Source organism: Quercus robur, chromosome 7 (genome assembly GCF_932294415.1).
Source record: "Quercus robur chromosome 7, dhQueRobu3.1, whole genome shotgun sequence".
NCBI classification, from domain to species: Eukaryota; Viridiplantae; Streptophyta; class Magnoliopsida; order Fagales; family Fagaceae; genus Quercus; species Quercus robur.
In genome coordinates, this window is record NC_065540.1 from 40,615,137 (window position 1) to 40,642,183 (window position 27,047).

The window sequence follows — 27,047 nt, forward strand, 5'->3', positions numbered from 1 at the left end:
AAACTGTTTTGACTAATTCTAAATCCTTTGTTAGACCTCATGTTTGTCACCATTGTGGTGTTTCTGGACACATTTGTCCTAATTGATTTAAGTTGTATCCTCATAAGCAATTGTCCAAATGGTCACAGGTTTCCTTTCAAGGATCTACGCCTTTGTTTGGAGAGTTATTAAAAGCTTTGAGCTTTTTAACTTAATTTCAGGAGAATTTTAATTCTTCTATGTCCTTTAGTAGACATACTAGGACTCGTGCCTTTTCATCTTCACAGCCAAAGACTCGTGCTGTGTGGGTGAGAAAGGAGCCTAAGACTTAATTGTCTTTACTGTTTGTCCTCTGCTTTAATTCTCTCTATCTATAGTAGGATTCTCTTTGCTTGATTTCTTATCTGCTTTTGGAATCATGCTTTCATACATCTACACCTTTCTATCATGCCTTCACGCATATGCGTCTTTCTTTCATTCTTTCATGTGGTTGTCTATTTTTGTTTCGTTGTTTAGTTTTTATTTTGTTTATTTTTCAAAATAAAAAGAGAAATATCAGAAAAATACAAAAACAGTGTATATTTTGCGTACATTGGTACTTATATACCTTGGATGGCCATTGAAACAAAGTTTTCTAAACTTTGTATCTTTTGTAGCTTAGATGAGTATCTCTATGCACAACTAAGCAAGTGAGCTTGGTGGTTCTTGTTTGTGATGAGTAAGATTAAGTAATCTCTTGTACTTAACACTCGTATCACTCTTTTTGACGGGAAGGACTAGAAAATTCTAAGAGAAAGACATAAATAACTATCTCACCACTGTTGCCCACCATTCATAATATGACACCTGTATGCTTTGACATAGCAAAAGTGCAGTGTCAATAATATTTGTGTGCTTCGGTATAGCAAAATTGGAATGTCAAATGCTTACCATCATTGGGTTTCTTTTCTCTCTCTTATATGTCCATGCATGATTTGCTTAAAAGAAAAATATGCAAAGAAAATAAAAGGCAAAAAGATCAAAAATGCTTTAAATATAATTGCAAGCATGTATTCTAGGAGATATGAGAGTTATAGGATATACCTCGAAGGTGATAGTCCCCATCAAGCAGTTATGATTGTGTGTGAGTTAAAGTGATTTTCTCATATCTCAAATCGTCATAACATGTATACACTTATGCAATCTTGCAAAGTTTTTCACACACAACATGCAACATTCTTTGCTAATTTTGATACATGTGCAGGTACAATGTGATTTGGTCATCACAAAGTTTACATGTGTTAATGTATTCTCACTAAATTGTCTCAACTTGTTTTTGAAATATAAAATTTGGTAGACTTGTTTAGTGTATGTGTGTGTTTTGAGATCTATGTGCTTGACATTTTTCTTGTTGAGAGATTTGTTTTTCACATGTTTTGCATCCTTCTATTATCTTGTCATCCATAGCATCTTGTTTCATTACATTCATGCATTTATATGGATTCTTTGTGCCCCCTTGATCATCCTTGATCATTTTTATGTCTCTCAGGTGAATTTTTCTAACTTCTTGTACCCTTTGTCAATCATGACAAAAAGGGGGAGAATTTGTGGAGAATATATGGTTTTTTTTTTTAAGATTCTACAAGTTAGGGGGAGTGCTTACCTCTTTCTTTTTGTACACCAGTCTTGTGACCATGTTTACATACATTGTGCTTATCTTTGATGATGTATGTCTTCTTCACCTATCCTTATATGTGTTATTTCTTTTCTATCTTTATATACATGTTTTTACTTGTATGCAATCTATTATTTCTATTTCACACAAAGATGTCTTGATGAGTTTTGTTTAAAGTGTTTCAGAAATACAGGTTGTCAAAGTCTACTTGCCATAAACTCTCTTCTTGCAAAATTTTTCAAGAGTTTGTGTTAGGATAGATTTTATTGTATTCAACAAGTGAGTATGAGTTGAGTGATTTATGACTTCTCTCATATATTCATTTGTTTGTTGTGGTTTTATCACAGATTGCCAAAGGGAGAGATTGTCAGGACATATTTTGTGTAATTGGCTAATCCTTTGACAAAACGCACTTTACTTGTAATTAGGTAGATCTAGGATGTATTTAATACTTCAAGAAATAAGATTTCAAGATCAAGTGTTGAAGTCATCAAGTCTGTCCAAGAAACAAGTAAAGAAGTGCTGATTTTTTAAAGCTCGATAGCTACTCGACACCTCTCGACAGCTAGGCTATCTATCGAGCTCTTCAGTTGATTGTTATCGCAATCTCGACACCTCTCGATAGCTAGGTCGATCGATCGAGCAACCTTATGTCCCCTCGATAGCTCCTCGATAGCTTTTCGATAGTTGTATCTGTCGAAGTTTAAAGCTCGACACCCCCTCGACATCTCCTCGACACCTGGTTATCTGTCGAGGTTACGAGAATTCAAATTTCCAGATCTGATTTTCGGCCCAAACTTATGTATTTGTGTAGGGTTTCTTTTCTCACAACCCTAGACCTATATAAGGCTTATTTTAGAGGTTGTCACATAAGAGAATACAAGGAGAAAATATGCAAAAGGTGACTGATGCCTTATTCTCTCTGAAAGAAGCTACTACGTCTTTGCGCCTTATGGTTTTGTAACCAAGCGCTTCTTGATTTTCATTGTTGATGAAGTGAAGAACTTTGCAGCCAACATTCTTCTTCCTCAAGTTAGTGAGTGAGTCACGTACTGGGATTCGTGCAAAGGAGTTAGTCACGTACTAAGATCCGTGCATCAAAAAGGGTGGCATTCATATATTGAAGAGTTCAGAGGTTCTGAAGCGGTAGAAGGTTTCTGCTGTGAGTTCATCTATGAGAATTTTAGAGTCTAGGGACAAAGGTTTTGTACTAAATCTGAAACTTCTTTTTACTATAGTAGATTGCTTTTTGGGAAGGTTTCCCCCCAAGTTTTTTACTGTGAAACTAGTTTGTTTCATTGGTTTTCCTATGTCATCATATCTTGTCTTATTTATTTTTCCGCTGCATGATTTTGACATGATATTCATGTTTGTTTGATTTAAAAAGTTTTATTCATAATAAATTTAATTAACAACTTGGGTTTAAAACTTGTTAATTCTATCAACCAGGGTCTAAATTTCCCAACAAATGATGGAAGTGATGAAGTGAGAGGGGAAGTAAATAGTAAGATCTTCTAAGAGGGACAACAAAAATTGAGCATGAGGCTCTATGATACAGTTATAGTGAGACAGTGGAGTAAGAACAAATGTCATCACCATATTAAGGAATCTCGAACCTTTTGTAAAGCTTGAGCACAGGGTGTTTTAACGCGGTAGAAGGTTTCAGAGGTTCTGAAGCATATATTGAAGAGTTCAGAGGTTCTGAAGCGGTAGAAGGTTTCTGCTGTGAGTTCATCTATGAGAATTTTAGAGTCTAGGGACAAAGGTTTTGTACTAAATCTGAAACTTCTTTTTACTATAGTAGATTGCTTTTTGGGAAGGTTTCCCCCCAAGTTTTTTACTGTGAAACTAGTTTGTTTCATTGGTTTTCCTATGTCATCATATCTTGTCTTATTTATTTTTCTGCTGCATGATTTTGACATGATATTCATGTTTGTTTGATTTAAAAAGTTTTATTCATAATAAATTTAATTAACAACTTGGGTTTAAAACTTGTTAATTCTATCAACCAGGGTCTAAATTTCCCAACAAATGATGGAAGTGATGAAGTGAGAGGGGAAGTAAATAGTAAGATCTTCTAAGAGGGACAACAAAAATTGAGCATGAGGCTCTATGATACAGTTATAGTGAGACAGTGGAGTAAGAACAAATGTCATCACCATATTAAGGAATCTCGAACCTTTTGTAAAGCTTGAGCACAGGGTGTTTTAACGCTCACCCCATATGGAAGATGTCTTACAAAAATGAGACAAAAGCTCGTCTTTGGACACAATCCTAAGACACTGACAACCGGGGTAATCAAGATGTGATGCCCTCGGGGTATGTAGTATCTCGGATATAAGATCCAGAGTGACTACAATGCATGTACCTCGAAGTGTCGTGGCAAATCGAGGTACAGAGGTATCAATACTGTGTATATTGGAATAAAAATCTTGTATAAACACGATAGGGAACCTCAAGGGTATCTCACAAAGAAATTCCCATCCCCAAGTCCGAATGACACTAGGTAGAGGAATGTCAGAAAAGTCCGACAGAATGACATGGCGCTCCAGATGAACGCCACATTTCTGAAAGTTCTCAAGGAAGTCCTGCTGGGCCTTCCCATCATGGAACTAAACATGAAGAGGGGGAACGGGATCAGAAGAAGAAGAAGACCCAGAACCAAGAGGGTTCTGAGTCGGAGTAGATTTGCGCTTGGGTGCCATGTGCAATCTATCCGAAAGAGAGAGAGAGAGAGAGAGAAACAAATCACAATCACAATCCAAAAATAGGAATGAAAGAGTACGTATGCATGAAATATGGATGAACAAGTGATATGCTAAAAATAAATTGCATCATTGGTTGAAACCCAATCCAAACCTACCAACACACAATTTTCAATAATCAAGCATATACGTTTTTAGACCCCTTAAAACACAAGTTGTTTAACCTAGTTATTTAACCTAGTTATTTAACCAAGTGATTACTTAGATAAATTATTCAAATCTAGGCTAACACAAGTAAATCATATCATGTAAATAATGTGGAAAAGTAAAAAATACAACGATATGATAACCCAAAACCAAATCGATAAAAAACCTGGGGAGGATTTAACCTAGTTATCTTCAAGGTAAAACCGATCCACTATGAAAGAATTGAAGTTTTACAATAAGATTTAGACCACTAACATCCTATTGCTACCTCGAGTAAAAACTTACTACCACGACCATGTGATAGTTCTGAGCCCACGGACTACTTCTTTCCTTGATCCATAGCTACCATAAGTATTCCTACTTGTGTTTTTCTTTAAACTCCTGAAATAGCAATTGAAGAGATCACCAAGTTCCCAACATCAATCTTGATCTTGATAACCCTAAGTATGTATGAAGGTAAACACCTCTAGATCTCACAAGAGATTCACACACATAGCATATCAACAACCTCTAAAACGTGGTTAGGGTTTTTCTTTTTATACTTGAAGCAAACCATAAAACCTTACACATTATATGGGCTTAAGTTGAGTTGGAAATTATGCAGAAAAAACAATATGCATGAGATTTGATCAATCAAGTCTAATTTTTGATCGATCGAGTCTTGCAGATTTAGTCCAGTAAATTCTGCAATCACTCAACTCCAACTTTACACAAAAACACACTTTGAGCAGCCTAAATCTAGACTCTAAGTTTTGATCATGGTTTGCCAACATTACACATTGAAGTTCTAATACATTTAGATCCTAAAGTCTTAGAACCTAACAAAGCACACATCTAAATGCATGAAACATTGTTAAAATTATAGTGGAATGCAATGTATGAGCATGTTACACCAAAACAACACAACCCAACCTACAAATTTCACAAAATTCTCAAAAAACCCAAAAATTTTCAAAACCCCAAAACCTAGGTCTAAAATGCATGAAAAATGAAAAATGAAGGTTTTAAGACACGTACCAAGTGATTTGATCTTGGTAGAGGCTGAAAATGGAGTGGGTAGAGAGATTTGAGTAAGGGATAAGTGTTTGGGGCAAGAGAAAAGGTTTTCTGTCGAAAGAGAGGTGAGAAAATGAAACCTGATTTTGTACTCAGCCCTTAAATACAAATCGCAACTCTATGGATCGAAGTATCTGTCAAGATCTGTCGAGCACTAAATCTTGACAGAAGTTTATCTATCAAGGTGCTATCGAGGATCTGTCGATGGCAAAAACACTTCGATGGATGGATCTAGAAGCTGTCGAGAATCTATTGGCCAGACAGAAAGTTTCTCAATGGATCGAGAAGTTGTCGAGAAGCTATCGAGAAAGATTCCAAAAAGCTCGATGGATCGAAATTGCGCTAACCTCTGTCGAGAAAAGAAGAAAGAGGGGCTCGATAGATGTGAATTTGTCAAAGATCTGTCGAGAAGCTGTCGAGTTTAAAGAAAATGAGTTTTTCAAGGAGAAAAAACACAGAGATGAATGCATCAAGCAAGCTACTCAAACATAGATTTAATCAACATATTAAGCTCTCAAAACATCTCTTAACATATATGCAAAGCATTCAAGATCCAAAACACACTGACACACACTAAACAAGTCTAACCAATTTTATATTTCAAAAACAAGTTAAGATAGTTTAGTGAGCATATATAACACATGTATTCCTTGTGATGGCCAAATCACAATGTACCTGCACATTTATCAAAAGTAGCAAAGAATTTACGTGTTGTGTGCGAAAACATAGTACGATTGCATAAGTGTCTTGTATTATGATTATTTGAGATATGAGAAAATTAAATACACTCACACATAATCATAACTGTTTGATGGAGACTATCACATTTAGGGTACATCCTATAACTCCCACATCTCCTAGAAACACGCTTGCAACCATATTTAAAAGCATTTTGATTCTTTTTGCTTTTGATTTCTTTGCATATTCTTTTTTTTTTTTTTTTTTTTTTAGCATATCATGCATGGGCATATAAGAGAGAAAGAAGAAATACCCAATTATGTTAAGCCAAAAACATCACAAGTTTGCTATGTTGAAGCACACAGATATTATACATGATTAGCGGGCTTTAGTGGTGAGATGGTTATTTATGTTTTTCCCTTAGGATTTTTTAGTCCTTCCCGTCAAAAAGAGTTATATGAGTATTAAGTATAAGAGATTACTTAATCGTACTCATCACAAATACAAGCCACAAAGCTCACTTACTTAGTTATGGATTGAGATGCTCATCTAAGTTATAAATGATACAAAGTTAAAAAACTTTGTTTCAATGGCTATCCAAGGTACAAAAGTACCAATGTACACAAACACACACTGTTTTTGTATTTTTCTAATTTTTCATTTTTTTTTATTTTTATGAAAAACAAAATAAAGCAAAACTGAAAACAAACAATATAAAACATGTTAACCAAAGTAAAGCATAAAACTAGACTGACTTAAAACAAGAAAGCAAAACAAACAAGTAATGCATAAACAAAAAGGGAGAGAGAGAAAAAGTGATTAAATTACTTTGAGCCTTTTTCCTTCCACACGTTGGAAGAACATTTCCTTTGAGCAAACCTTTGATCCGGTGATGAGGGGAAAGAGTTGAAACCATTCAAGTTCGAAAGGAACATGAGGGCCATGAGAAGATCTCCAAGACGAGCAAAAAAGATAGAAACTGATTCTAGTTTTAGGACGAGAGCATACTATTACTTTATTGAGTGGCTAACCACTTGTAACAATTTGGACGAGTATGCCCTGAAGCTCCACAGTGATGACAGAAATGCAACTTCTTCAGTTAAGACTTTTTGTTGTTAATCTTCTTAGTCCTAGGGTTTCTAGTCTCTTTTTTTTCAACCTTAGGGGGTGCTCCTAGAATAGATTTTCCCTTGTCTAAGTTCTCACTAGCTATTTCGGTTTTAATTTCATCATTCTTAAAATTAATATTATCAGTAAGTGAGACGAATACAGTAGTACTAGAAATGGCAATATTAGGAGAAGAGAAATTATACCCCAAATCGGTTTTGTCAGAAGCAACTTTCTGAAAGTTAAGCATCTCATCAAGCTTTGCACTGGTAGTCCTCTCTAATTGTGCTCTAACCTGGAATAGTTCTACTTCAAGCTTCTTTATCTTTTCAGCAAGGAAGTTGCTCTCGAACTGCAAAGCTCCAATGGTTTGATTTGCTTCATCAACCTTTGTAGAGAGCTCCTCTCAATCCAACTCCACATCACTCGGCTTCTTGGTGGCCAGCCTATAAAGTTTCTCATGCTTCTCGGAAATCTTGTACAACTTAGAATAGGCTGTATAGATGTCATCTTGTTCATCCATTTTCTCAAACTTAGACTTCATCAAGTCCTCTTCTTCATATACCTCTTCTACGATCACCTCAGTAGGATTCACTGTGGCAATGAAGGCATTCAAGATTCCCTCATCATCATTGTCATCTGACTCATCCTCAGGCTCAGTGTCACTCAAGGTTGCAACAAGGGCCTTGCTTTTCCCAATTGTCTTGAGATATGTTGGGCATGCTTATTTCATATGTCCAAAACCTTGACATCCAAAGCACTTTGGTCCGGAGGGAACAGTATACTGACCGCCATCCTTAGCATCCTTCTTTCCTCTATCTTGGCTCTTGAAATGAGAAGAACTGGATTGCTTACGGTCCTTATCAAATCCTTTCGTATTGGCATTCTTCATAAACTTCTTGAATTGCCTACTAATGTAGGATTTCATCTTGGAATCTTCATCGTTAGAAGACTAATCAATCTCATTACTTTTGGCCTTCAGTGCCATGCTCTTGCTCTTAATTCCTTCCCCAATTCTAATCAAACCCAATTCACAGGTTTGCAAATTACCAACCAGCTCTATCAAAGGAATAGAGTCAATATCCTTTGATTCTTCAATGGCAATAATCTTGGTATGAAATCTCTCAGGCAAAGACTTTAGCACCTTTCTTACAACCTTGGGTTCAGGAATAGTTTCCCAAAATTAAAGGTTGAGTTGACTATGTCCTTCAATTTGGCATAGAACTCATCAAAAGACTCATCCTCCTCTATTTTTATCTCCTCAAACCTAGTAGTGAGCCTTTGGAGCTTTGAATCCTTGACAGCCTTAGTCCCTTCATAGGTTGTCTGAAGGATAGTCCAGGCTTCCTTAGCAGTTTCAGTTGAGGATATCTTCTTGATCTCCTCATTGGCCACCGCACTAAATAGTGCATTCAATGCTCTGCTGTTGAAATTTGTCGCTTTGATCTTGGCATCATCCTATTCAGCCAGCGGCTCCTTTGGCTTAGTCTAGCCAATCTCCACAGCTTACCAGACTTTTTAATCTAAAGACTGCAAAAAAGCTCTCATGCGTGCTTTCCAATATGCATAGTCAGTGCCATCAAATAAATGAGGTATAATAAGAGATTGTCCTCTATCCATGACAAACAGGAGTCAATGGATCACACAACAAAGATTAAATCAAATCAGAGTATGCCCGCTCTGATACCACTTGATAGGCCAAGAATGTATCGACCCCTTTTGGTAAATTAATCAATTAATTAGCCAAGTGAATTAACTAGATTCAATTACATGCAATAAGCATGGTAGCACAATCAAATCACCAACTAAGTTAAACGGGTGCAACGGAAAATAAATTAGACACAGGTGATTTGTTTATGAATGGGGAAAACCAGCAAGGCAAAACCCCACCGGGTGAATTTAAAATCACCACTCCAAAGAATCCACTATTATCAAAGCAAGCGGTTATAAGTAAAAGGAATCCTAGTATCTAATACCAACCTACAGTTGAACCCTTACCCCAATACCCAATTGGACTTGTAATGTAGCGGCAATCTCTCATTTCAATGCAAGGTTCCCAGTACGTGATTAACCAATGATGTACAAATTCCAGTACCTAATACTCATGGATATGCGTGAAATCAGATCTAAAAATTCTAATTTCGTAATTCTTGACAAATACAGCTGCTATCGAGCTTTTGTCGAGCTTCAACATTAAACCTCGATAGATATTGTACGTTTTTAGACCCCTTAAAACACAAGTTGATTAACCTAGTTATTTAGCCAAGTGATTACTTAGGTAAATTATTCAAATCTAGGTTAACACAAGTAAATCATATCATGTAAACAATGTGAAAAATAAAGAACACAACGATATGATAACCCAAGAAAACCAAACTGGTAAAAAACCTGGGGAGGATTTAGCCTAGCTATCCTCAGGGTAAAACAGATCCACTATGAAAAAATTGAAATTTTACAATAGCGACTTAGACCACTAACATCCTATTACTTCCTCGAGTAGAAAACTTACTACCACAACCACATGACAGCTCCGAGTTCACGAACTACTTCTTTCTTGGATTCACAGCAACCACAAGTATTCCCACTTGTGTTTTTTCTTTAAGCTCTTTATGCAGCAACTGAAGCGATCACCAAGCTCTCGATATCAATCTTGATCTTGATAACCCTAAGTGTGTATGAAGGCAAACACCTCTAGATCTCACAAGAGATTCACACACACAGCATAAAAACCTTGAAAATGTGGCTAGGATTTTTCCTTTTATACTTAAGACAAAACATAAAACCTTACACATCATATGGGCTTGGGCTAAGTTGGAAAATTCTGCATAAGTTTCGATCGATTGAGCCTTGCAGAAAGTGAACAGTAATTTTTTGCAATTACTTGATTCCAACTTCACAATAAACATACTTTGATCAGCCTAAATCTAGACTCTAAGTTTTGATCATGGTTTGCCAACATTACATATTGAAGTTCTAAAACATTTAAATCCTAAATCCTTAGAACCTAACAAATTCCCCCTTTGGCAATTAGTGACAAAACACATAACAAAACAAAATGCTCAAAGTTACAAAACAGCCCATTACAATAAAATTGCCCAACCAAAAACAATTCAACCTAACTACTATCTATCAGTTGTAAGTGTAGACAGCAACACGACTGAATCAATCTGTATATTCTTGAAACACTTCAACAAACACATAAAAGCATGTGTGGAAAATACAAGTAAAACAAAATAAATTCTTGATTTCACAAAACATAAAATAAAAGACATATATCTTGAATAAACTCATAATATAAATCAATAGCCAATGTAGCACAATGTGAAACAAGAAACAGAAATAAAAAAAATAATGTCTCCCCCTAACACATACATCACATAAAAATAAATACATAAAGATAAATACATCAGGAGCCAAAAAAATAAAAAAACAGGATGAAGTACCTAGATACAATCTAAAGCTCCACAACTCCAAAAAGTCAAAAACTCCCCCTATCTCCATCCATATGTACTCCCCTTTTTTGTGACAAATTGCTAAAGGGCAATCAAGACTTATCATCAAAAGGAGGTTGTGGAGGTGACCGCCTAATGCTCGCCAAATCCCCACGCAAGGCCTGAAGCTCCATAAGCACATCCACCAAAAGCTGACCATGAGCCGCCTAAACTGTCATGACAGTGTCCAACATACACCGAATGCTAGAATCACCTAAAGTAGAAGGTGGAGGATCAACAGCAGCTGTCGAATCAACATACTCCTCAGCTGTGGGATCACCTGAAGAAGGAGGAGGAGGAGGCACAACACCCAAATAAGACTCTACATGAAGGCGTTTAGAGCTAGCTCTCATCTGAGCAGCTCTCTACCGAAGGCAGGTGGCACCTATGGGAGCTATAATGTGTACAGGCTCAGAAGCAGAAAACTCATCTAATCCTAGATGTAACAAAATCCGATGTATAAAAACAGGGAAGAAAAGACCATGTGCAGTAGAACTACTCCTATGAACCTCAACCAAGGATCAAATGAAAATAGTAGGAAAACTCATAACAGCATTTGTCACAAGGGCATACAAAAATGCACATCTCTCAATAGGAATCGTGTGCAAGTGAGAGATGGGCCAGATGGAATGACAAGAAATCCAGAAAAGCAAGTAATGAATCTTGGTCAACTCATGAGAGGTAATCCGAGGATCAGTACCCCATTGGGAGGAAGTACCAGTGAGATATGACATAATGTCATCTAGAGTAGGGGTCTCATCATAAGAGTACATAAGTTGCTGTACCTTAGGCACCCCAAGAGCAGAGGCCACTACCAAAGGAGTAATGACATACTCTTCACCCCGTATCCAATTCTTCACAAACTAAGTGTTGGAATCATTGGAGTGGACCGAGAGGTTCAAGTAGAACTCTCTAATCAAGGTAGCCGAAGGAGGATGATTTATATCCAATAAAAGTAACCAACCCCTACGCTCAAAGTGCCTCTAAATTTCCAGATCTAACTCATCTAACACTACCTTCCTCTCAGCCCAAACTGATCTAAAGATGTTCAACTTCTCATAGGTTTCTTGGTTTTTCTCAATTTGAAACCTATCACTGTCAAAGGCTAAAGAAGAAGAGGAAGTAGTTTTCCAATGGGCTCTAGTCTTCCCAACCATGATGCTAAGGAGTGGAAAGGATAGACAAAAAAGAAACCAAAGAAAGAAAACAAAGAAAACCAAGGGTAGACTGCATCAGACAATGTTAGAAAGAAAATAACAAAAGAAAATATTACTCTATATGATGCATGAACAGAATAAACACGTAATGCATGCTCTAATGCATTGAGAATAATCCAATTATACTTTAAAAACCAAGAATTGACGTGAACATAGAGTTTATAACAAAAACCCCAAACTTTCAAAACCCACTTTCAAAACTTTAACCAAATTGAGTAATTAAGCATTGCACTAGATAGAAATCATCATATAATGACATAATCAATCAATTTCATAAGTCAATTTTACCAAATTAAGTCCAATTGAACAAAATCCCCAAATTCGAGTAGTTACAAGCCCTAGGATTTCATGTTGTTCTCAAATCACCAAATTAATCAAATTAAAGCATGGTAAACATGTTTACATCATCTTAGAACAAAAATCCATTGACTAAATTGGACAAAAACCAACTCAAAAATAAAAAAACCCAAATTCCTATAGGTTTGAAAATTTCCCTAAAAATGCATGAAAAAAGTGAATAAACTAAAAAAGAAAGGGTATAATGGTCTTACCAGCATTAGAAGACAAAAACCTTGAGAAAAATTTGGAAGGAAAACGACAAAAATTTGACTTAAATTTGGATCGGTCAAAGAGAGAGAGAGAGAAAAGCTTTATGAAAAGTTTGAAACAGTAAAGAACACGTGAAAAAGCTTGTTTTAAAAAACTCTCTGAACGATTTTTGATCGGTTGAAAATTAGATTCAATAGATTGAAAATCACATTCGATCAATCCAACATCAATCGAGCAGTGATCGAGCCAGGTAGATTCAAACCAAGTTTTTTATATCAATTTCGATCAGTCGAGCAACAAGTTTGATCGATCGAAAATCTGGAAAAATCAATTTTTTGAAAAATAGAGCATTTTAATACAGAAACTCCTCAAAGCACAATATTTTATGAAAAGAATGCATGAGTATGGAATGAAAAGTTTTTCAAAAACCCTTAAATTTAACCCAGATCTTCCAAAAACAGGATTTTCAATCAATTCATCCTTAGATCTCAAATTTAAAACACATTTTGCATTGAAATCAAGGAACTTTTAATTTTGGATGGCCACAACAAGATCACACACAATATCATGTATTAAGTTTAGCAAAGAATAACTTGTGTAGTGTGTGCAATTAGAATAGCTTGAGATACATGTGAAGTGATAAGTAAATAGTGATCAATCACAATTTCTACAAAATTCATCACATAAGTTTGAAAGTGACTATTACCTAAAGAGTTACATCATATAACTCTCACATCTTCTAGAATAAAAGCTTGCAATCATGTAAGTTTCTTGTTTTGCCTAATAATGTACACACCAATTTTATTTGATTTGAAATTTATTATATCCTAATAATGTACACACCAATTTTATTATTATAAGCCAAGGCTACACCTTATGTTCTTTTTGTGCATGTATTACACTTTCTCGAGCACAAAATCTTATGATATGCACTAAGGTGTTCATGATTGACTAGTAAATAGTGGTGAGATGGTTATTTATGCATTTCTCTTAGGATTTTTTAGTCTTTATAGTCAAAAGCATATGACTTCAAAATCAAGATCATGTGGTCAAAAACTATAAACAACTCCCACACAACATGCACTACAAGGCTCAAACTAGTAAAGTGCAATAAAATAAGCTCATCCAAGCTAAACAAGGTACATAAACATGTTATGTAAAAATAATATGACCAACCTTGATTTCAAATCTAAGTAAAATAATGTAAAACACAATTTCCTTTCCTTTTCCTTTTTTTTTTTTTTTCTTCTTTTTTTTTTTTTTTTTGAAAATAATAACAAAAACAACCTAGCATGAAATGCATGAATGTTATACAATGCAAATCCTAGAAACAAAGAAAACAAAAACAACAAAGAAGAATGGTCATAAAGAATAGAGAGATGAAGTACAAGGACCATGTCAGAAAGACTCAATTAGATCGAGCCTTTTGCATCCAAAACTTTTAGATACAACTCTTGCATTGGAGTTATTATTCATATTAAAATGATGAGCAACTTCAGGATTGGAATAAAGGTTTAAAGCCTTTACCAACTCACCAATAAGTACCATGGGATCTTGTGCTTGAAGCACAGGTACTTTTGGCTTATTTGCTCGCTTAGCAACTTGCTACTTAAAACAGTTTGGACGAATGTGTCTAGTCTTTCCACAAAAATGACAAACCCATGTAGGTCTATCATGCAACTTATCCTTAGGAATGGTAGAATTCTTAGACTTAGACTCTTTAAGATCAACCCTAATCTTCCTAGGAGGTGTAACTTCTATTGGTTTGACAAGTTCACTTACGGAAGGCTCAGAAGAAAAGACAAAGTTTATGGAATGAGTCTTAGGCACAAAGATGTTATCTTCAAAACCTAGATCAGTTTTGTCTAGGGGAGACTTCTGAATACTCAACATGTGTTCAAGTTTTGAACTAGCAGACCTATTTGTTTGTTCTCTAATAACAAATAATTCAAGTTCCAAATTCTTAACTTTATCAAGCAATAACATGTTCTCAGTCTTCACCTTATCAAGCAATTCATTAGCATCAAACAATTTTAAGAGCAAGTTTTTATTATCAAGTTCAAGAGAAGCAATTTTCTATAAACCTAAATCAACATTCATTGCATCCTTTACAGCAACCTTGCAAAGCTTATTATAGGCTTCTTACAGATCATCATTCTCAGAGAGTTCCCCATCAGAAGGGTTCTCATCAACAACAACACTTTCATCAACTACAGTAGTAGCTGTGAAAGAAATGAAGTTTCCATCCTCATTACTATCAGACTTATGATCAGAAACTTTATCATCACTAAGGGTTATAGCCATAGCCTTACCCTTTGATCTCAAGAATGTAGGACATTCTAATTTCACATGACCATACCCTTGACAACCAAAACATTGTTGATCCATAGAATTATTAGAGGTTTGACCTACTTTCTCTTTAGGTTTTTCAATATTGTTCACTTTAGTGGGATCATTCCTTCTAACATTTCTAGGTTCAGCATTGTTTTTACCTCTTGCCCTTCTGTTATTGTTCCTAAGAAAGTTTCTAAAATTCTTGGCAAGATAAGCAATCTCTATAGCAAAGAGTTCATCATCAAATTCATTCCCATCAACATCATTAACAGACTTAAGAGCCATTAATTTGGATTTGTTTGTTTTAGGTAGGTCCAACTCATAGAACTGGAGAGATCTTACAAGTTTATCAACAGAGATAGAGTCCACATCCTTGCTTTCAATAATGGCAGTCACTTTGGGTCTGAAGTCCTCAGTCAAAGATCTAAGTATCTTCCTAACAATCTTAGGTTGATCATAGATTTCACCCAAATTATTAGCAGAGTTAACAATATCATTCAGTTTAGCATAGAATTCATCAAAACATTTATCATCAGACATTCTAATACTTTCAAACCTAGTAGTTAACTGCTGCAATTTGTTAATTTTAACTACCTCTATGCCTTCATGCATAGTCTAGAGAATATTCCATGCAGTATGAGCAACCTCAACATTAGAGATTTTCTTGAATTCCACCATAGAAATAGCATTATAAATAGCATTCATAGTTTTGCTATTAAAAGCGGTTGCTTCTTTCTCAAAAGTCTGCCACTCACTAACTGGAGTAGTGGGCTTCTCCCATTCGTACTCAATGGAATTCCAAATTCTCTCATCAATAAATTTCAGGAATGCTTTCATCCTTACTTTCCAGTAGGCATAGTTGTTCCCATCAAAGTGAGGTGGGATCACAAGAAAGTGACTGAGTTCCATGACAACAATGGTCAATGATCAACTCTTAGATCAAAGGATCTAAATACTAGAGCTAACCCGCTCTGATACCACTTGTACATTTTTAGACCCCTTAAAACACAAGTTGATTAACCTAATTATTTAGTCAAGTGATTACTTAGGTAAATTATTCAAATCTAGATTAATACAAGTAAATCATATCATGTAAACAATGTGGAAAATAAAGAACACAACGATATGATAATCCAAGAAAACCAAACCGGTAAAAAACCTGGGGAGGATTTAACCTAGTTATCCTTGAGGTAAAACAGATCCACTATGAAAGAATTGAAGTTTTACAATAGCGACTTAAACCACTAACATCCTATTGCTACCTCGAGTAGAAAACTTACTTCCACGAACACGTGACAGTTCTGAGTCCACGAACTACTTCTTTCTTGGATTCACAGCAACCACAAGTACTCCCACTTGTGTTTTTCTTTAAGCTCTTTATGTAGCAACTAAAGCGATCACCAAGCTCTCGACACCAATCTTGATCTTGATAACCCTAAGTGTATATGAAGGCAAACACCTCTAGATCTCATCACACACACAGTATGAACAACAACTTGAAAACGTGGTTAGAGTTTTTCCTTTTATACTTAAGGCAAAACATAAAACCCTACACGTCATATGGGCTTGGGCTGAGTTGAAAAATTCTACAAAAAAAATTCTGCACGAGTTTCGATCGATCGAGCCTTGCAGAAAGTGAACAGTAATTTTTTGCAATTACTTAATTCCAATTTCACAATAAACATACTTTGAGCTCTAGAATCTAAGTTTTTATCATGGTTTGCCAACATTACATATTGAAGTTCTAAAACATTTAGATCCTAAATCCTTAGAACCTAACAGATATGATTCTGTCGAGATATTTGTCGAGATTTAATGAACAACACTTCTTCACTTGTTTCTTGGACAGATTTGCATGGCTTCAATACTAAACTTGAACACTTGTTTCTTGAAGTACTAAACATATCCTAGATCTACCCAATTACAAGTAAAATGCGTTTTGTCAAAGGATTAGCTGATTTACATAACATATGTCTCTAACAATTTTCATATATGTCCTAACACGTTTCTCAAAACTTTTCAAAAAAAAATCTTCTCTAAAATAAAAGGTGTTTTTTCAAAATAATAAAAGTTAATGTTGTAACTTTTTATGCACTTTAATTTCAAGTCTTTTCTTAGAATAGTTGTAGTTTGAGGATTTCTATTTAAGCACATTCTCTTGAGTCTTTAAACGCCCTATAAGCTTACATTATCCCTAATATTTCTTAGCATTAATGAGTTTCCTTTGTTATCTTTTTGCATGATAAAAAAATAAGAAAATGGAGGAAAACAACAAGGTGCTACTCTTCTAACCCTCTTTCTTTTATGTTGTGATTTATTTTTGTATAGCATATAGTATTCACATTTTAGCTATATAGTAAATAAATACTCACATGCTATTGTAAAATATACTTGTATGTTGTCTCACATGCTACCTATGTATATATCTCACGTCTTGATTGTATATATTCTTTGGAGTTAATATTCACATGTTAGTTGTATGGTAAATATTTAATCACATGTATATATATGTACATTGTTTGCCAAAAAAAAAAACTTTTTCAAAAGAAAATCAAAATGCCAATTATTATATTTTTTCATAAAAAGTTAATGTTTGAAATAAATTAAAAAGAAAAACTATCTTTGGATGGGTGTTGTGGGGTGTCTAACATCTTCCCACACGTAGCCAAACTTCCAAGTCCAAGATCTTTAGTTTAAAGACTTTTGGTTTACCTTAATTAATGAACCTTTAAAATTTGGTTTAGTTAACTAAATAACTTAAAATAAAATTAGACATCTAGATGATAAATCACACCTAATACAAAACCAATGGTTGGTGGTCTCCTAAAATAAAAATAAGAAAAAAGGACTCACATACACACACCTCACTCTAGATACACAAGCACACAAGAGTCACGTCGCCAAGGACCCAATGTGCGACAAAACCCGAAAATTTCAAAATTTTGGGGGGCGTCCACAAAAACAACTTTTAACATCAAAACATAACATGAAATGGATCAGAAAACTAGGGTTTGAAGATACCTTTCTCTCTCTTCTATCTCATCCAAAGAACCCATGGTCGAAGCTTCTTGCACCTCCGATATTATCATTCACTGCTATTCCATTCACTGCCACCATTTAAGACAATGGTTCTCTCAGGCCTTCATTGCAACTCCATGGCTAATCTAAGAAAGGAAGTTGGGGTTTGTGCTCGATTTGGTATATGGGGTTCATTAATGGTGGATTTGGGTGAGGAGTTTTGGTTTCGGCTAAAATTGTTAAATGATTGTATGGGATTCATTAATGATGAGTTTGGAGCCTTGGGTTTAGGGCCATGAATTTTTTGAGATTAGGCGTAATATCCTGGTTTGGTTTTGTGATGGAGGGCTTATAGTGGAGCATAAATGACATAGTGAGTTTCTAACTTCCAAGCCAAATATTTGAGGTGGTGAAGGTTTTGTTTCTAATGCAGTTATGCAACTGAGATGAAAATTTTCATGGAAAAGGGAGCCAGTAAGCTACAAATGAAAATTTTTTATATGGTTTATTTTTTTCTCAATTTAAAAAAGTTTGGTTGTTGTTTGTTTATTTTATTGTCCAAAGAAAAATCTCTCTCTCAAACGAAGTGCCAAATTAATGAAGCTAAGGACCATAAAGAGTAGTGTTATTGACTTCTTGTGATTTGTGCCTTGTGATATATCGGGTAGTGTAAAATTTGGATTGTGAAAGTATATACTAAGTTTCAACTCAAATACTCCGCTTTTTGATCCATTTTATGTTATGATTTCATGTTAAAAGTTGTTCTCAAATGAAAAGGCAATAAGTGGGTTACAGAAGTCTAATGGAGCTAACTTCAATTGGGTACAATGATAAATTTCAAACCACAAATAAGCAACATTTAATTTCAACCAAAGTTGTAATTTGCCCTTTAAAGAAAAAATAATACATGTTACATAAAAATAAAAAATAAATTAAAAAAAGTTAATAAATTTGAATTTAAATTAATACATCAGAAGAAAAAAAAAATTGTAATTTGTTTGTTTTTAATTAAATTTCAAACCATAATAGAGTGTGATTCTTGGTGAAAAAGTGACCCTTGACGATGGGTCACAACATTTGGCAATGGTTAATTACCGCTAGCTATCAAGAGTGCTGTGACATTTCATGAAGGAATGGATTTGTTTATATAAACAGAGTAATGGCTCATTTGGATAGATGATGATTATTCTAAGTGTGTGATGTTGAAGAGAACAACACACAAACAAATATCTCTCTCATTTTTCTCTTCAATTTCATTAGAGCATTTAAGTTGTGAATGTAGTGTGTTTTGTTTTTATAAAAAAATCACCATACGAATCTCAACGATACTCTTTTTTTTTCTTTTTTCTTTTTTTTTGATAAACTCAATGATTTTCCATATATGAAAGGCATTGCAGAACCCTTATATAAATCATGTTAATTTGTGAATCTAAGGAATGAAAAGGTACGCTTATAAACAAACTACTTGTTTTAATGTTTATCACTTCTGCTTTCCAACAAAACCGATGAAATAAGTTTATCCAAACAGTTAGAACATTGCAAATCATTCTTGATAAACTTCAATTTGTCCCAAAAACTTCAACTATTAGAAAATGGTGAATTAAATTTTTTTAACTATTATTCTAACACACATTTTCACATGTGTTAGAATAATTAAATTATTAAATTAGTCACTTCTTAATAGTTTTTTATACAACTAATAATTTATCAATATTCAGCTTATTAATCCATTATTATTTTTATAATGAGAAGCTATACATGGGTAAGAAATATTTCCCTGATCAAAAAAGAAAAAAAGAAAAAAGGAATTATTTCCAAGCCGAACTTGTTTGATTATTGACAACTATATATAGGCCATATGATGCGTTATGTACAAAAAGAATTCCTCTATTTCACTTTATACTATTTACGTCAATTGTAGTATGTATTGTCAAGTGTCTGATTTCTTTCCATATAAAACTTTGGTTGTTTTATAAAGAAAGTTATAAGAAAAAAAAAATGCATGCAAATTGTAAGTGGAGTATGAAGTGGAATACAAAAAAGTAGGGTAGAGGATTTGCATTCGGTTACATATAATACCTTATATCTACTTACTCATGTATACAACTCATGGTTTTAAAAACTAGACCAAACAGGACGAATGAACCGGCCGGGAACCAATTCAGTCCGGTAAAAACCATTAAAATTGGTCAAAAACCAATCAAACACTGAGAACTAGGAGTAAAAGCGATTCTTTAATTGTTCCAATTTTTAAAACCATGATACAACTACACACCAATAGTCTTGTTAAAATAACCAGAGCACTAATAGATAGAATCACATACGGACTTGGCACTCTAAAGGGTAAATTAATCATCAATAGAATCAAGATTTTCATAGCAACAGCTCTTCTCTCTTGTCATACAGGGACATGAGTTTCTCACTTAAAATCTCGCACTCCAGTCCATGAGTTCTTTCAACCTGTATAACTCAAAACAGAAGAAGGAAAAAATAAAAATTAGAACAACTATAGTATAATTAACAAACTAATATCTAAGAATATTTTTTAAAGGTGATTTGCATGGTTAAATAATAGTCAATGGAGGTTTTGATACGAATGCTGGAGAAGGAATTGAACTTGAATTAAGTCGGTTAAAATGAATTGACTAAATTAGATGCCTTCACTTGTGTAAATGAAGGATAAACTCGTTATTTAAATATTAAGGGGAAAAAGAATAGTGCATGGCATAATGTTAAAGGTTATAGTCAATGGCAAAGCCACAAATTTTTTTCAGGTTATATAGGGATACGAAAATTTTTAGAGTTAAAAACTTGTTCAAATAACAATTTATCTTTAGAATTCACATTATTAAAAATGCAATAAAAGTCAAAAGCTAATTAAATATATGTATATATCTTACATAAGTGAAATAAATAAATAGTGTATCAATTTATGTAACTCACTAATAAGTAGCAGTTCACCATCGACTTGCATAAAATATAAATATTTTATTCACAAATTTTTGAAATGATTCAATTCACACTTGTTTATAATTAGCATTATAATTAAGTGATTCTTTGTCTATAATTTAATAATAGAATTACATGTGTAATGACATACTTTGAATTTACAATGATATCTACGATCCTAAACAACAAATTAACTATTAGTTTTGAAAGAAATCTTTAATAAAAAAAAAAGGACTTAAAAATAAATCAATAGAAAATAAATTGTTAAACAAAACCAATAAAAAGTATGAAATATTATTAAAAATTTAAGGGGCCCAAAAATTTATAAATAAAAACAAGTTTTTGATTAAAGAATATAATGAGTGATGGAGTGCAAAAATTCAGGGGAGTCTTCCCTCAGCCACTGCTTAAAAGGATGAGATTGGGAATTAAAGAAGGAAGAGACCTATACAAAAACAAACCTGAAGATGTAAATTACAAAAAATCCTCCCTCCAAAAGACTCAAATGATGACGCATTTAATAATATAAGCCCATCCTCCTCTAAGTTGCAAAGAATCTCAGATAATGGAGTCTTGTGGACTTTGCCATCTATTGATATTTGAACCACAATTTGCCTACTATCAATACGACTTGCCCAAATAGATATTGAAGTGCTTTGAGCAATGATTTTTGGTTTTTCCTCTTCAAGAGTTTCATCTTCTAACCTAGAAATCCTTGATAGAAGCTCTTCCTTTTTATGAATAAGTCCCTTCACTTCCTTTTGTAGCTCTGGTATGTATTTTACCACACTTGAAACTGTTTTCGGAATGCTTAACTTCTTCTGTACCACATCTCAAAAAAAAAAAAAGTCACAATTGCCAAAATATTAGTGGAAATACAGTAATTGAAGATGTTTTTAACATAAAGGAAAAAACTAGTACATTCTATGACACTTATTTTTAGCAGGAAGAAGATGAGTGAAGAGTTAAAAAAAGAAAGGTGATTGGAATAGACAATTTTTCTACAAACCAATTTGGAGGAAATTTTCACCAGTCCACTACATGATAACTCAGAAAATAATCCTGTGTATTTATAGTCATATGACCTATCGAAGACGCATGTGACTTATTTAAATAACTCAATGAATCATATCATGATTATGATGACAAAGTTTTCCTCTAAAACATTTTTGACTTATGCTTCTGTTAAACCGCTGCATAATGGGTTGGTGGAAATCTTTGTCGATCAGATTAGCCACTTACCTTTCCCTTTACTCCCTCTCCTATCTCTCATTTCTCTTTATTCCAAACATACCTAAACTCTTTTTCCCATCCCCACTCCTCAAGAGAAAGAAGAAAGAAGCCGAAATTTAAAAAGGAAAAGAGGGGATCAGTACCGTTCGATCTGTGCCTGGAAGCAGTGAACGGAGAGAGGAGTACAAATCATTCACCTTCTTGCGACGATCACGCTCACTAGCATTGTGGTTAAGCTTCTTATGCATTTTTGGGTCACCATAACTAGTTATTGGCGGCGTAATCCGATCAAGCTCAACTTGTGCCTGCTGAGATGTAGAGAAATGAAGAACTGACTCTACTGTCTCTGAGTCTCCGACGTGGTTGAAATTCTGGTCATAATTTGTGTGATTATTCTCCAAGTACCATACCGTGGTTGAAACCAAAGATGGTGATAATGCTAACATGATGGATTAGTTGAAGGAGCAGTTTGAGACTCAATTAGTTTGCCAATAAAATGAGATGTTCATGACATGTATTTATAGGTATATATCTACAGCTGCCGGCCAGTAGTATCAACCTTAGCAATATTTTATATTTGTTTATTATAAGAAGGGATAAGACGGTTAGCTGAGGTTACATTATAATATATTGGGTGATAAAAGAGATGATCAAATGATATTTAGTAGCTTCTGAGAAATTGCTATTCGCATATATGCGTTGTCTCTGCCCGCAAGCGATAGACGAAGGTATATACTTGTGTATATGTATGTCATGGTTCTAATAATACCATCTTCTATGTTTTCTTAATCAATATTTCATGCTCGATCATCTAATGATGACGTGCCTCCTGACGCATAGTGAATTTACAGTACTTTAAAATATTAGGATATGTTTAGTAATTTTTTTCTTTTTTTTTTTTTCCTTATTTTGTTTTTTTTTTAAACAATTTTTTATTTTTGAGACTAAAAAACTTGTTTGACAACCCAAAATGGACAAAAAACAAAAACTGTTCTTAAAACTTAATTTGTAAAGGAAATTGAAAATATGCAAAAGACTGTTTTTAATTCCTAATTTTTAAAAGTCAATAAAAAGATGCATTTAATTTAATGAATCCGTCTCATTTAATAAGTTAGTATTAGAGTTCAAATCCTAGTAACAACATATTTTAGTATTTTTTATTTTTTTCTTTAAAAAATTATCTTTTTAATTTCAACTAACCAAACATATTTTTGATTTCAAAAATACAAGAAAATTTTTTTTTCTTTATATTCTCAAAAACAAGTTTTTGAAAATAGAAAACAAAAACCGTTACCAAACATAACCTTACGATGTAGATTATCAATATCTATCAACAAATAATAATAAAAAGGTCTAAAATAAGTTGACATTGTTTAAGAACAAGTTGCGATTGAATTTGCTCAAACAACTTAATAACTGTGAAATCTTTCCTACGACTCGCTGAAGTCTCGCTTGAGGAAACACTTAAGTGTTGGAGAGTATATTTCACTTGAAGACCAAATCAAGAAGCTGATTTGTAAGAGAAAATCATAAGATTTGGACAATTAATATGGAAATCAAATTCAAATTATGTTTGACTATTATATGTACTTCCATTATTAAATATGGGTCTCTTGTAATGTGTTATTAAGCCAAATAAATCAAAATGTAGTCTTTTAGTGTTTATTGGTGTGGTAGGTCATTAGGCTGAACCACGTAAGTTCTTATCTTTAATTCTTTTCTCCTTGCTTACACTTTCGCATCTTTTACAATTTTCCATAATTGTTCTCTTTAATTTTCACACTAACATCAACCTATTGCATATGCTTGAGCGAGTTATTAATTAAACAACTCTGATTAACCCTCACACAAGCATAGTCTATTTTCTGAGTCTATTTGGACTAGTTTCGCACAACCTTTTCTTAAACTAACTATTTGTCTTTAGACCCCTTAAAACACAACCAGATTAACCTAGTTAATTAGCCAAGTGATTACTTAGTCAAATTAAATAGATCTAGGTTAACACAAATATATCATATCATTGTAAAGTGTGGAAAATAAAGAACACAACAATATGATAATCCAGGAAAACCAAACCGATAAAAAACCTGAAGAAATTTTAACCTAACTATCCTTAAGGTAAAACTAAATCCACTATAAAAGAATTGAAGTTTACACAATAGCAACTTAGACCACTAACATCCTATTGCTACCTCGAATAGGAAACTTACTACCACGACCACGTGACAGCTCCGAATCCACGGACTACTTCTTTCTTGGATTCCCAGCTAGTACAAGCACTCTCGCTTGTGTATCTTTAAGCTCTTCAATCTACAACTGAATTGATCACCAAGTTCTTGACATAATCTTGAATCTTGGAAACCTTAAGTGTATGTGAAGGCAACCACCTCTAGATATCACAAAAGATTCACACACACAGCATAAAGAGCAACCTCAAAACATGGCTAGGGTTTTCCCTTTTATACTTAAGACAAAATATAAAACCCTACACGTCAAACGAGCTTGGACTGAATTGGAAATTCTACACAAAAATCAATCTGCACGACTTTCGATCGATCGAGTCTAATTCTCGATCAATTGAGCCAGGCAGATTTACACAGTAAATCCTGCAGCTACTCGATTTCAACTTTACATACAACCACATGCTTTGAGCAAGTCTAAACAAGACTAAAACGTTTTGATCGTGGTTTTCCAACATTACAAAATGAAGTTCTAATACATTAATTCCTAATTCCTTAGAACCTAACACTAACCTATATATACTTAGTGAGTTCCAGTTAGCTCAATTGGTAAAGTCTCTAATTATTGAATAAGAGATCTGAAGTTCAATGTTTTCCTACACCAAAAATCAATTAATGTTTTAGTCTAATGATAAAGAACACAATTATCATAAGCGGACACCATATGTTGAAACTCTATAAAAAAATAAAAATAAAAATAAAAAAACTTATGTATAATTAATGCAATGACTTTTATGAATAGAAAGGTAGTGCAATTATATCGTAGAAAATTCTAAATCATTTCTCTATTTTAAATCCATAACTTTATCATTTAGTTCTTGATTTTGCACATTTATGTCATATATATATATATATATATGAACTGGGTTTAAATTATACTGGTACATTATGTAACTTTAAGTAATGTTACAATTCTCAATATTTTTTTTACTTAATGCAAATTTTGACAAATCTACCATTAGATTACATTTTCTTCTTATATTTTTCATACTTGCAAAATTTTAAGATGATCAAATATCAATAACTATGTCATCAATTAAATGTTTAAAATTAGAGTTTTTGTAGTTTAAATTTATGCATCAAATATGAGTTTATAAATCAAATAATAAATAACACCTAATTAAAATGAAATTTGGCATGCATGTTAAGAATATAGAGAGAATGTAATTCAACAGTGAACTTTTAAATTATTAATCTCATAAAAGTTATTAAGTAGTATAATATTGCTTAGAGTTACACTAAAGTGTAACTTGAACTTAACCATATATATATATATATATTCTTTTTTTATTTATTATTGTTGTCCTATATATTGTTGATTAATAACTTTGGTAAAACCATATATTGTTAAAACCACATAATATTCAGCCTTGCATTAGCGCAGGTAGTGTAAATTTAATGTATGGGCAGGTTTCCTACTCCTCTCCTTTGCCCCACTTCCACTTTGGGGTGGGTCTTTCTTCCCCTGCCTCCTCCTAGCGGGTACCCGCTCTGCCCCATCACATACAAGTTTTTTTTATATATAATTTATTGAAAGTTTATTTAAAATATTTAATACATTAAACAAAAGCACATAAAACATTAAAAAAATTTCTAACAGTACAAATCATTCTCAAAGCATAACAATACAATAATTCAAGTATTCAGAAACATAAAAACAATTCAAACATGACAATACAATAATTAAAAAAAAATCAATAATACAATATCAAAAGATATCATATATTTTTATTAAAACAAAAAAAGACATCATATATATAAAGTTTGAAGGGTAAAAAAAAAAAAAAAAAAAAAACGTGCATACACACACACAAACACACATTATGCCTTATAAAAAAAATCAATAATTTTTTTAAAATTTTCAAATATAAACGGGTCAGATGTGGGGGAAAAATTTACCCCCCATCCCCACCTTGTGTGTTATGCAAAGTGAGTAAAACTCATCCCATTAAGAGTAGGTGAAGCAAGTATCTATGAGTATGGGTTTAAATTGTCATCCCTAAATGTGATATTGAAGGCTCCAAAGTGAAGTGGATGCATCATTCTTGACTGTTCTCATGTAAAAGAAATCTAGAGGTTCTAAAAATGATGTATTATTTATTTGTGTAACTTAGTGGTATAACACATATTTTCCAAAACCAGTGCATTAATCATTTGTGGTCGGAGTTCGATTAAGAGGAATCGTAGATTCCTATTACATTAATTAATTCAATTAAATGCAAGTTATTCCTTTTGTTCATTATTTATTTATTTGATTGTACGTAATTCTATTCATTTATTGTTAATATTTGACAAAGTCCTATGGATACAAGTCGGATCCAACCCACTGTATAGACGTATATAATCATAAACCCATAAATAAAAGAAATTTTAAAAAAATCGACAAATAGAAATATTGATGCATTTAATCATTCAATTATTGTTCTAATTAAAAAGATTCTCAAAAAATAAATAAATAAATAAAAAGAAAAAAGAAAGTTCTAACCTCTTACAATTCCATCTTACTTCCCACACGAAAATTCTTTATCTGCAAACTGATACGCTTCAACATTAGTGGAAAAAAAGTTTTATCTATTTGTCCCCCAGGCCCCAAACCTCTTCACAAAGCTTTCTATATCCAGTCATGCTGT

General features: G+C 33.4%; 1 protein-coding gene across 2 annotated transcripts; it reads right to left on the minus strand.

Moving 5' to 3' along the window:
- Window positions 1–20,075: 20,075 nt before the first annotated feature.
- Window positions 20,076–22,682, minus strand: LOC126693438 (transcription factor ORG2-like). 2 transcript variants are annotated; one of them, XM_050389393.1, is made up of 3 exons: window positions 22,321–22,682; window positions 21,406–21,765; window positions 20,076–20,455 (listed from the first exon to the last, which is right to left on the minus strand). In XM_050389393.1, the coding sequence occupies exons 1-3, from the start codon at window positions 22,621–22,623 to the stop codon at window positions 20,369–20,371; spliced, it is 750 nt and encodes a 249-aa protein (XP_050245350.1). In that variant the 5' UTR covers window positions 22,624–22,682; the 3' UTR covers window positions 20,076–20,368. The 2 variants fall into 2 exon arrangements, with proteins under 2 accessions (XP_050245350.1, XP_050245351.1); XM_050389394.1 differs by having other exon boundaries at window positions 21,390–21,765.
- Between the last annotated feature and the right edge of the window lie 4,365 nt (window positions 22,683–27,047).

Excerpts from the sequence above, each read along its gene's own strand:
- LOC126693438 (XM_050389393.1), bottom strand. The coding sequence starts at position 22,623 with ATGTTAGCATTATCACCATCTTTGGTTTCAACCACGGTATGGTACTTG. Across the intron at positions 21,766-22,320 it reads TTCCAGGCACAGATCGAACG|AAGAAGTTAAGCATTCCGAA; the intron begins GTACTGATCCCC and ends GATGTGGTACAG. Across the intron at positions 20,456-21,405 it reads TTTGTAATTTACATCTTCAG|GTTGAAAGAACTCATGGACT; the intron begins GTTTGTTTTTGT and ends TGAGTTATACAG.